Below are 12,191 nucleotides of genomic sequence, written 5' to 3'. Positions count from 1 at the left end.
GATTGATAGTTGAATCATAGTTATAAAATGCTCTGGTATAGTTGGTCTGATCATCTATGGCTGCAACTTTTCCCTTGTCATGCTTTGGGAATGGTTCCTTAAACATCTCATGTTCTTGATTAGATGAGTGTCCTTCAATCTCAATGTCACCTCTATCAATGAGATCTTGTATGATGTTCTTCAGTCGGTGACAATTTCCTATTTTATGACCCTTGCTCTTATGAAATTCACAATATTCATCATCATTCCACCAATTTGGTTTGACCTTTGGTTCATATGCAGGAAAATCTGGAATTGTGATTACCTTGTTTGCCACTAGCATTTTGAAAACTGACTCAAGTGGTTCTCCCAATGGAGTGTACTCCCTTCGTGATTTGGAAGTTGTTTGAGTATTCACCTGATTGTTTGTAGAGCTTGATCCAGAAAAAATGATTTTGGGTCGTACTAAATTGGCGTCAATAACACCATCATTGACTGTGTTCTTGTTTTTATTCCAAAATCTTGGCTTATCTTTTCCTTTAAAGTCATCTTTGTTTTCATTAAATATCTTAATGACTCCTTGTTCAATTAGGACCTTCTTTGTTGCTAAGCCTTTTTCAATGACTTCCTTGAAGGTGGACAAACAAGCTTTTCTTAGATCATAGCCAATGTCTTTGTTAACATTTTGGGTGAACATCTCTACCATTTGTTTTTGTGGAATTTCACAAGAGCATCTGCTGGCTAGATTTCTCCATCTCTGTAAAAATGATGCAAAAGACTCTCCATCTTTTTGCTTGGTGTTGCACAAAGTAGTGACTGATATGTCTGTCTCTATGTTGTATGAGAAATGTTGGATAAATGCCTCTGCTAAGTCACCCCATGACTTAATTCCAGGTGGAAGTTGGGAGAACCATTCCATAGCTTGATCACCTAGGCTTTGTGGGAATAATCTCATCAAATATGTCTCTTCTGAAGCTACCTCAATGCAAGCTGTGAAAAACTGTCTTATGTGTGCCTTAGGATACCCTTTTCCTCTATACTTATCAAACTTAGGCATCACAAAGTGTGTAGGAAATGGAGGCATTGGAATGCTCTTATCAAATGGATAAGGACATATGTCTCTCATTGTGTAAATTGGCTTCGGTGTATTCATGTCCTCCATTTTCTTTTGCAAGTCCTTAATTTGTTGTTCCAAATTGCTCTTAGGTGGAGATCGACTTCTTGGAGCATACCCCATGCTTGAGGAACCAATTGGAGGAGCATGTTGCATATATGGATGATATTGATCATACACATGTTCATATGGAGGAGGTCTATAGTGATGCTGCATATATGGACCACTTGGTATAGAGTTATGTTGAGGAATGGAATATCTGCTTTGTCCATGTATACCATACTCTACAGGCATGTCATGAGTTTGTTCTAGTGTGTTGCCCCCAAATTTGAGGCGGGGTTTCCTTGTGTCCAAATTTTGAGCATGCCTTTGGCTATCCAATTTCTTTGGTGGTAGGTCTTTAGCATTAGCCTATGCTTGAGTGTATTTTTCTGCATAAGACCTCCATAATGGTCTATGAAGGTGAGTATCATATGGTTGACCATGTGTGTATGAGACCTCTAGTTTTTGAAACAAAGATGATGGTGATCCAGACACAAGATGTGGTCCTCTATTGCCTCCACTATTAGGCCTCCTTTGATCCATGTTGGAGTGAGTTTGTTACAAAGGTCAATTTTCCATTATTTGAGACATGTCAAAATCATGAGGTATCTTGGCTCCACTTTGTGCCATCACTTGTAGAAAGTATTGTCTATCTCTCCTCATTATTTCCTCAACCAATTGATTAAAATGAGGATTCATAATGGTGTCTTCCACTTCTGCTAAATGTATGGAAAAGTTGTCCATATTATCATTGTGTGTATCATTGTTGTTTGTAGTGTCCATGTTCTCAACATTTGGAATGTTTCTATAGGCATCCATGTTAGGTAATGTAGTATGATCAGAATTGAAAAAGATGTCATTGTCATACTCATAAGAACTCATGTTTGCGGACTCTTGAGCCTCTTTAGCTTCTCTCCTAGATTTTTGTGAACGGGTTTCAACCATGAACTAGGTATTGACCAATATGTGTGAGAATAGATGAAAATGGAAAGAGTATGGAGGACCAAGAGTTTGGATGGAATGTAAATGAATCTAAGGTTTACTTGCAATGACCAAAGTGTAAGACCAAGTATGTATGTAGTAGAGTAGGTGTGGCTTCCAAAGAGAGGATAGTTTCTCTTGATGAGGTAAGTTGACCTTGACTCTAAGTAAGACCAAATGAGACCCAAAGGTGATAGACCTTTATGAGGGACCACTTAGTAAAATGTTGTTGTATGTAGTGTGTTGACAAAGGATGATGAGGAAAAGCAAGTGACCTTTTGACTCAAGTTTAGACAAATGTGAATGTTATGTAAGGTGTAAAGTAATGATGGACTTTGTGAGACCCAAAGATAGGTTGAATTCTTGATGAAAACCTAAAGAGATAACCTAGGAAACTCAAGAATTCCGAAACTGACTGTGTTTGTTTGCTGGATTGTAAAAGTTTTTCAATTTTTGAACACAGACGTGCCTGTATACTGCACAGACACGATTTCCTGACACAAACACAGTTCTGTTAAACACATATGTGAGTCTAAGCAATGTTGATTTTGAGAACACAGACACGTTTCTGCCCTTCATAGACACGATTATATGACATAGATGCTATTATGTTAGACACGGACGCGTTTTTGCAAAATTTGTGCAATTTTTCCAATCTGTGAAGTTGCTTTGTTGTGACCAAATCTGAATGTTTGACTTTCTTTTTCTTTTTCATGACAAGATGACATAGTGTTGATGAGGACTCAATGTTTGCAAGTGTCTAGACAAAAATGACTCAAAGAAAAGTTTGTTGTTTGATGTAAAATTGTGTTGCATACACTTGAAGACACAAAAGAAACAATGTTTTTCTATTTGGTCTTGAATGTTTGAATGTTTAAAATAAGTCAAGCATAATTCTTATGGCTGGCCAAGACAATAGTTGTTGATCCCACATGGGGTTTTACACTTGAGGCTACGCTATTCAGAGCGGATACTTAGATGCTTGACCCCACTGGCTCCACCCTCGACACTCACTTCTCGGGGCAGCCAAGCATCAATCCCCACAAAAACTCCTTTTGGTGAACTTTGTATCTCTACTAAGAACTGTATGTGTGTGGGCTGCTAACAGAGGTCCGACCTCCTACGCCAACAACTAGAAGGATTTGGGCTTCTAAAACAAAAAGGTGCTAGTAAGGGCATCTGCTCGTGTGGCCATACATGCGGCACTTTCAGCTCTATAAATATACAAGGCTCCCAGCCGGTAGGGGTTACACCCTACAGGAGGTATTTTCGAGTTTACAGGGATAAAAATTTGACAAAATTGACAAAATCAACAAAATCAGCCAATCTTCTAGATTTAGGTAATTAAATACAGTCATAACAGTCTCTAGAATTTCTAGGAAAAAGTCGAGAACCCTGAAGAAAGTGCACACAGTCCGATGAACATTTTTCAAAATTTTCAAGGATAATAGTTAATATGATATTATTGTGGAATCCAAAAAAATAGTTGATTTCGAGATGTCTAGATCGGTCAAATTTGTAGTCAAAGATCCAAAATAAAAGGATCTTAAAAATAAGGTTTTATGATTTAACCACTAAATTGTCAGAATAAAGAGATAGATTTGAATTGCAATTTTGAAATGAGAATCATATCTGAGACAAACAATTAAAAAGTTGCGCTTCACAAGCTTAATTCGCTCAAAATGAAAAATTAGGGGTTTTATCTAATTAACCTCTAAAATTTGCAAATAGGTCAACCTTGGAAATCAAAATTTGAAATCCAAATTGCAATTAGTTAGATCTAATAATGAAAAATCAGAATTAATTTGCAAGACATTGGGTTCACCAAAATGTAAAGTGGAAAAATTGAACCCTAGTGATTCCCCACCTAGGAGAGAGAAACAAATTCACTAGGATGATTTTTCACTTGGGAGAAGAATACATTCAAAAGAGGGGCTTGAATCCACTAGATCCAAATCCAAGAGAGATAAGGATGTGAATTCCAAGTGGATTGCAAGGGTTGAAGTGTAATTTACCCTTTTTTGTATATTGGAAAGTTGACTTATTGTCTATGTGGAAAAGAGAGAGAAAAAGAGTGAAATGAGGAGCTATTGGTTCAGGATCACCTTGTAACTTTGGATCTAAAATAATTAGACTGACATGGATCTACATTGTAAATTTAGAGAAAATTCGTTAGGACCGTGGCGAAAGTGTACACGATCCTCCGAAAAATCCACGAAATGAAAAGGGTTTTTACACGTCTGTAAATGGAGTCCAAATCTGAAAATACACCTAGGCACCTGTAACCTACACATAGAAAAGAAGTGGAGAAGTGTTGTGGATAGAAGTTGGCCTCAGTCAAACCCTAGTTGAGGAATCAACTTTCAAGGAAAGTAATTGCAAATGCTGAAATGTAAATAATGGAAGTGTATAACTTGTAGATCTACAATTTGTTGATGACAATTGCTTTTCTTCTTGAGTGTAATCACAAGTGTCACATGAAATGGCATGTAACATGACAAAACCCTAACACACACATGATTGCAAATGAATGTTTTAATTTTGCTCCAATGGATGAATGAAGAAGACACATGAAGAAGAGAACTTGATGGATTCTTGAAGACTTGAATGCTTGATGAAAACCTTTTACTTGAATTTTTCTTATTATCCTTATGCCAAATGAGAGGAGTAGATCTCATTTTATACTTGCCTAGGAGAATTAATTTAATCTCATTGAAGGCCGACATCGAAGGATTTAAGTCCCCGAGAAGCAAATTAGGTTGAAGGGTCAGATGGATCCATTTTGGGGCCACATTGTGAAAACGAGGCCCAATTCCATGGTAGAGGCATAGGTGGGTCCTGATCAAGCATAGGAGATGATATCGCCAAGGTAAAGGGCCTAAAACATGGTCAAAATTGCAAGGGGTGCAATTTTATGACACTACAACAACCTCCACCATTCATTTCCTATTTATATCCACATTATCCCATGGTTATGTCCTTGACCACTATTTCTACTTTTATTATCTCATATCTTAGCCCCTAATTTATTATGCCCACCTCTTCAAGTTCTTATCTTGTCACTATCCATTGTTGTTATATGTCACAATTTCATTAGTAGTCCACAATATATAATTTGGTAGTGGACATCTCCTATTCAGTCATTCTGCATCTTTCTATTTCATACACACAAGTGGCCTCATATCTGATAATGTTGGATCCTATTTAGCGACATTCACAAAATATTTATGCTTCATATCTCTGGTGACACATGATGTATCCTTGGGTGTCTCCTGTCTAAGTATTCAGACCAAATGGGTTAAAATAATTTCATCCTTCAAGTGGATGATATTTATAGATGTCCAACATAGATATAAATGCAAGTCTCCACTAGCTAAGCATCACTTGTGATGGTGGTGGTTAGCTCAATGCCTTTGCTATGGACCAATATACTCATGCCACATGTGCCATCTAATTTATAGTCTTCATAGTGGTAGCCATGATTATTGAAAGAATATTTGCTATGTTTCTTTTATCCACATGGTTCTATATCCAACCCCAATATCTAATCTTATATATTGACTTTCAGGAACATCACATTCCTCCATGTCTTTCCATTTTGTTAGTCTTGCAAGTGCATTGGTCCTAGGCGACCACCAAAATAATCAAAATGATTGTGCATTAGTGACTATGGAGCTATAGATGACACCATTGAGGTTGATTATATAACTACATTTTGAAAATATTTCTACTAGAGTAGTTGCAACTACTTTTGAGAAAATGAATAGTTTCAAAGCTACCATTCAGCACAAGCTGGGAGGATGTTGGCAAAGGTTGTAGGGTTTGTCTTTACACATTCCAATTGCATCTAGTTGGAAGTTCTAAATCCTTTTCAACAAATCTATTTTTTTAAAATCATGTAATCAAGAGAACAATTATCCTTGAGGCATTATGTCAAACGGTTCAAGTGATTTGTCTATGCTTTTACATTTTTCCTATCTTGCAACCATGTCTATCTATCAAATAGTTCACGTGCCTTGTCAATGCTTATACATTTTGTATACATGTATGTACTAGTTAGTGGAAGCTACAACATGTGACAAAATTCTTGCCTATGATGGATGCAAACACCCTATTATAAAACTCCCATTTGGGCATAGGTTTGAAGTACACTGGCAAAGGCTACAAAGTCTAGATTTGCACTTGCCTGTTGCATTTGTTTGAAGGTTTTAAATTGTTTCTCATCAAGCTCAGTCTGTGCATATCCTTAATCACAACATTCTTTGAGGATGCATCTAGTCAAACAATTCAGATGCTTTGTCTCTTTTTTCACATTTTGCATACATGTCGAGTAGACCATTTCCAACTATAAAATCTGATCATATTTTCCCTTCTATTTGTTAGAGTAATGTTAACTCCAACTAAGAACTCAACATTTGTTCTATCACAGTCTTCTCCGTTACTTATCAAAAACTCAAGATTGCATGCTATGCATTATTTTCACATCTTCTTCTCTTCACTATAATTTCAGCTCTTACGGTGATTATCTTCATTTCCCCCATAATTTCTTCCTTGAAAGTGGTCGTTAAATTTCTATAAATCACGCATTCGATAGATTGTAAATTACACGCAATGAATTAATGGAGTTTCATTTTTAGCTGTTTTCTTTTTCTTTTTTATTTCTCTATAATTTTGTATTCTTTTTCCAAGTAGATCTATATTCTACTATGCAAAAAATTTAACATGGTATCAGAGCCTAAGAGCTAGGAAAGAGAAGCTAAACACAAATTATTTGCAAACAGATTTTTGAAAAATGGAAGCTGATGTAAACCTTTATTTCTACAACATGCTTCTTTCTTTCTTTGTTCATGCTCTTTCTGCATGGGCCTTGCCTTCATCTTCTCCTTTGTGAGACATCATTTCAATGGACCTGTCATGCCTCTCCTTTTTCATATTATGAAGGAGTTTTTCTACTTAGTGTTAATGCTTTGTTTCATTTTGTTTTAAGTTTGATCAGTTCAATATTGGCACGGTCTGTATTTTCAACTAGCAGCTTCTTCTTGCATGGTTGAGTACTGTCGATGGGGTCACTCATCTAGATTCATGTGCCACTTGCATCTTCGAATGTTAGATGTTTTGTCTTTTTTTGCCATTTGATCATTGTTCGAGTAGTGTCATTGAGGGCACTCAAGCAAATTCTTGATCTTAATCATCATCTTGGCTTTTAAGGAGGTTCTTCATTCAGCACCATGGCAGCAATTACCATTTGATAGTTGTCCACACTTTTCTTGTATCTCAAATGATGTTCTTCTACACTTCATATAGTTGTAATCTTGAGGGGGGCTTTTGTTCCCACTAGGTTTTCCCTCTTCCCTCTTTCCTCTTTCCTCTTCATTTTCTTTTTTTTTTCTCCTTAGTTGGAATTAAGGGAGGGTATCAGAGTAATGTTGACTCCAACTAAGCATTCAACATTTGTTTTATCATAGTCTTCTCCATTACTTATGGAAAACTCAAGATTGCATGTTATGCATTATTTTCACAGCTTCTTCTCTTCACTGTAATTTTAGCTCTTATGGTCATTATCTTTGTTTCCTCTATAATTTCTTCCTTGAAAACGGTGGTTAACTTTGCATAAATCATGCATTCCATAGATTGTAAATTAGACACAATGAATTAATAGAATTTCATTTTCAACTACTCTATTTTTCTTTTTCATTTCTCTGTAAGTTTGTCTTCTTTTTCCAGCTAGATAAAAAAATTTAACACTATTATGCTTTGATGGATGTCCACACCCTATTCCAAAGCGACCATTTTTTGACTACCTGAGAGTGTGCTAGAAGATAGCTTTTGATGAGGTCACTGGGTGCTCTCTCTATGCAATCAAGCGGTAAAGTCTGGTGTGGGCAAATTATTTGAATTGGGATGTTAATGGCATGGATGTTTCGATGGGAACGGTGAACATCCTTCAACAGAAATAGCAGACGGAAACCTCAATGGGTTGAGGCTCGCCACCAACCACTCTACGTGATTAACATTTAGAATATCATTGGTTAAGCCTAATTTGTTGTGATTCTTGGTATTCCATAGTAGCTTCTAATATGAAGGTCGTTGGTAAGTTAAAACAAATTTTTAAATAGTGTCTTTTGGTCTTTCACAAGTGACTATTTATAATTGTCATTCAATTTTTAAAAAAAACTATTGTCATAAAATAGAAAATATAAATATGTTAGTTATAAAACAATTTGAAAAAAAAATTACAATTTAAACCATTACCATTCAAAAACAATTTAAATATAAGATATAAGATAAATTTTAGGTGATATACACTTTCCTAGAAATCTTATAAGAAAAGTAACCTTATAATGATAAAACTACATTAAATTGTAATGCATAAGTAATAATAATTTATACATGAAATGACTCAAGGTACAGCCATCTTTAAATACAATTTTTAATTAAATTGTAATGACATAAGTAATAATAATTTATACATAAAACAACCCTTAATAAATTAAAGCACGTTAATTAATAACTACTAAAAGACATGAAAATCATCACCGATAATTCCATGCATAATGTGATGCAAGAACCACACTAATTCATTCCAACGAATGATGGAGGGTCGCCTTTTAGATACGGTTAATACCGTGAGAACATATACTGGTATTTTTATTATTTATGGTTTTGCGTCCTGATACCCTAAAACTAGATTTTGACAATACAATACATAATGAAGTTGAATAAACAAGAGCTCAAGGCTCAAGACCTGAACAATCGTGGCGTAGTTTTCCTTCATCTTTTCGGCGTAATAAGCCTTCATAATCTCTTATTACGGATGGAAGGAAATATCTTCTTCAAAATCTTATCAACCCACTTAAAGTATTTCTTCCTCCATCCCTTTCTTACTGCAAGCAATAACATTACACATGAAAAACCTGCTCCGTGTGACAATCCTACTCCAATCGCATACCATCATATTTTCTCTCTTAATCTTCATTTTCACCTTGAATATCTTTCCCAGAAGGAAGGGGAGGATCGAATTTTGGCCATGAACATTTCTTTGGAAGTGGGCATCCCTCCAAATATGGATTTCCAGAATATGATGTGTTTTCAAATGTGATCATCTGTCCTCCTTGCGGTATGCTGCCTGAGAGGTTGTTGCTGGACAAATTTAAACATTCCAGTGAGGTTAGAGATTGAAACTCCGCAGGAATACTTCCATAAAATCTGTTTGAAGAAAGGTCCAATGATTCTAGTTGACTCATTTCCCCAAAACTGGGTGGAATAACTCCAGTGAGGTTGTTCATTGATAGATTAAGAAATCTTAACCCCTTCAACTTTCCAAAATCAAAAGGAACGTGTCCATTTAATTGATTATTGGAGAGATCTATCCCTTTTAGTGTGGAAAGAGTATATGAATAATGCAGCTCTAAGCCTTTCACAGTCATATCCAATTCATCATGAGACGGAACTTGGTACACCCATGTCTCGAAAGAACCAAGCTCGGAATATGACTAGAAGCCTTTGCCTGTTACAAATAGATGATAAGGATTCAACAGAGCAGATAACATATAACCATCTTCTCTTACTACACTCATTGCATGTAGAGATGCAATGTTATGTGGAATAAAACCTGATATATTGTTGGACGAAAGGTCTAAGATCTGGAGCCTCTTCAGTTGCACAATTTCTGAAGGAATGCTGCCGCTGAAACGATTACCCTTCATCATCAACACTTGGAGGGCTGATAGATTTGAAACTGACCATGGAATGTCCCCAGAAAAATTGTTGTGCCCAATGTCTAGTAGTTGTAATCTCTTACAATTGGTGATCGACGGAGGGAAGGCTCCACTTAACTTATTAATCCTTAAAATTAGAGACGATGAGCATAGCCCATGAGGTATACTCCCCTCCAACCTATTATCCCCTAAATTTAACGCTTGAATAACCTTATAATTGGCAAAGCATGGAGGAATGTTTCTATTCAATTTGTTGTATGACATATTTAACTTTTCAAGGAGAGTTAAATTGCACAAACTTTGAGGAATAGTGCCAATTAGAGCATTTTCATTAGCCATCAAGAGCTGTAGATACGTGTTGTGACGTTTTCACACATCGCCCCATTGCAAATGGGGACCCTTGCTTTTTTGCTTTTTAGGGTTTGTTTTTTGGTCTTTTAGGGTTTTGTCAGTTAGCCTCTGCATTTTGAGTGCTGTCAGGGAGATCAATAGGATAGCAGGTCCTGATCCTGAAAATTTGGCTAAGTCTGAAAGTCCTGATCCTGAAATTTGGCTAAGTCTGGAATGTCTTGATCCTGAAAATTTGACTAAGTCTGGAAATTGAAAAACCTCAAAAAACTAGATTTTGCAATATAACTCCTGGAGGTCTGAAACCACTCTCAAACATCCTGAAAGTATATATGGAATATAACTTAAAGTATAAGAAATGTCACTTATACTTAAATGTTATGTTCCATTAAAATTATCCTGATAGAGAGTTCAAAAAGTCAAATTTTGCTCCTGTCCTTCACTGAGGATCCAGAGCGAATTTCGCTCCTGTCCCTCTCCAAGGGATCAAGGCGAAGCGCTCCTGTCCCTCACCAAGGGTCCAGGGCGAAAAGGCTTATTTGAGTCATACCTGACCTTGTTTGGTCAAATTGAAATATCAAAGACACGATGGAGGACCAAAATGCATGGGCGCTCCTGTCCCTCTCCCAGGGACCAAAGCGAATTTGATTAAAGTCCCAAATTCCTCCCATGCCTAGGCGCCAATAATTTTTTGAAATACATTAAATGCTAAATTCGATAAAAACTTTGAAATATTTAATTAAATTGGCATTTAATGAAAATCGCATAGCATTTATTAATTAATTTTGAGCCTTGGAAAATCATTTTTTTTTTATTATTAATTGAGGCATTTTGAAATTAATTATTATTAATTTAAAATTTAAAAAAAGGGAGCGCTTGAGGTATCATTTTTTATTATCTTATTAAGTCGGCCTCTTCCTTTTTAGTTTTTTTTTTTTTTTTGGCCTATTTTCATCAAGTCGGCCTATGGGGAGGTGAAATGGTGAGCGCTCTATATATTTGGGGTGTCTTTTTCATTATTCAAATCATCCACTCATTGTTTCAAGTGCGATCTGGAGGAGCAAGGAAGGAGGTGCGAAATCTAGCTTGTGTGGAGCGAATTTCTACCAAGTGTGGAGACTAAGGAAGGCGAAATTCATCTTGAAGGCTATTAGAGAGGCGTATTTCTTGCTAGATTGGAGGATAATTTTCAGATTTTTGAAGACATTTGAAGGCGAATTTCCAGATCTTGAAGAAGCTAGTGGAAGATGGAGTTCTTTTCCAAGCTAAAGGGAGTCTTGATCTACATTTTGCCTAGCGAATTCTCCTATTTTTGCATCATTTTTTAGAATTAATTCCCAAGTGGAGGTATGGCGTAATCACCTTGGCACCATTTTTGAAGATTTAAATTTTGCTTTGAAAATCCTAAATTAGGAAATGATAACTCAAGCTTTATCATGAAGTTTCCTAATTAAAATCTTGAATCTTCCTTTTAAAGTTTAATTTTTAGATTTCAAGATATATTACTAATTTTGAAATGTTGTGTAGGTATCAAGATGGCGACTCCAAGCTCGAAAGATCTACAAGTCGGAAGACTCTCCTCAAGGAAAATCAAGCCAGATCAAGGACGATCAAGCAAGGACAAGGATGACCTTCTTCGATCCAGTCTAGCATCGACAAGGACGGCCTTCTTTGGACTAACGTTATCAAGGGCGACTTCTCCAATCCAGTATTCCAAGGCAAGGTGCATCAATCATCCTGCACATCAAGGACACAAGAAGTTAGAACAAGGGTTCATTGAAGAAGCAGATAGTTCTAGATGAATTAATTAAAGCTAGCTTCTCAACAACATCAAGTTGAATATTTACCAAGTTACAAGTGTCAGACGAGGTGGCATCCTAGTCATCACTTCTCCAGTCAGTGTGGTCCACCTCAGCACGTCCAGATTCAATGTACATAACTCATGGAAGGTGACACATACTTCGATGTACCTACCCCAGCTATTCATTGGTGGAATTTTCTAGAGAGGA

The 12,191-nt window shown here is 36.3% G+C and overlaps 1 protein-coding gene across 1 annotated transcript; it reads right to left on the bottom strand.

Annotated features, from left to right (window-relative positions):
- Window positions 1-9,081: 9,081 nt before the first annotated feature.
- Window positions 9,082-9,543, bottom strand: LOC131860036 (receptor-like protein Cf-9 homolog). Its single transcript, XM_059214387.1, has one exon. The coding sequence runs from the start codon at window positions 9,541-9,543 to the stop codon at window positions 9,082-9,084; it is 462 nt and encodes a 153-aa protein (XP_059070370.1).
- Between the last annotated feature and the right edge of the window lie 2,648 nt (window positions 9,544-12,191).

Source organism: Cryptomeria japonica, chromosome 11 (genome assembly GCF_030272615.1).
Source record: "Cryptomeria japonica chromosome 11, Sugi_1.0, whole genome shotgun sequence".
Lineage (NCBI taxonomy): Eukaryota > Viridiplantae > Streptophyta > Pinopsida > Cupressales > Cupressaceae > Cryptomeria > Cryptomeria japonica.
Note: the sequence above shows the minus strand (reverse complement) of the source record. Positions and strands in the feature narration are given on the sequence as shown.

Coding starts and splice junctions, on each gene's coding strand:
- LOC131860036 (XM_059214387.1), bottom strand. CDS start 9,543: ATGACTGTGAAAGGCTTAGAGCTGCATTATTCATATACTCTTTCCACA.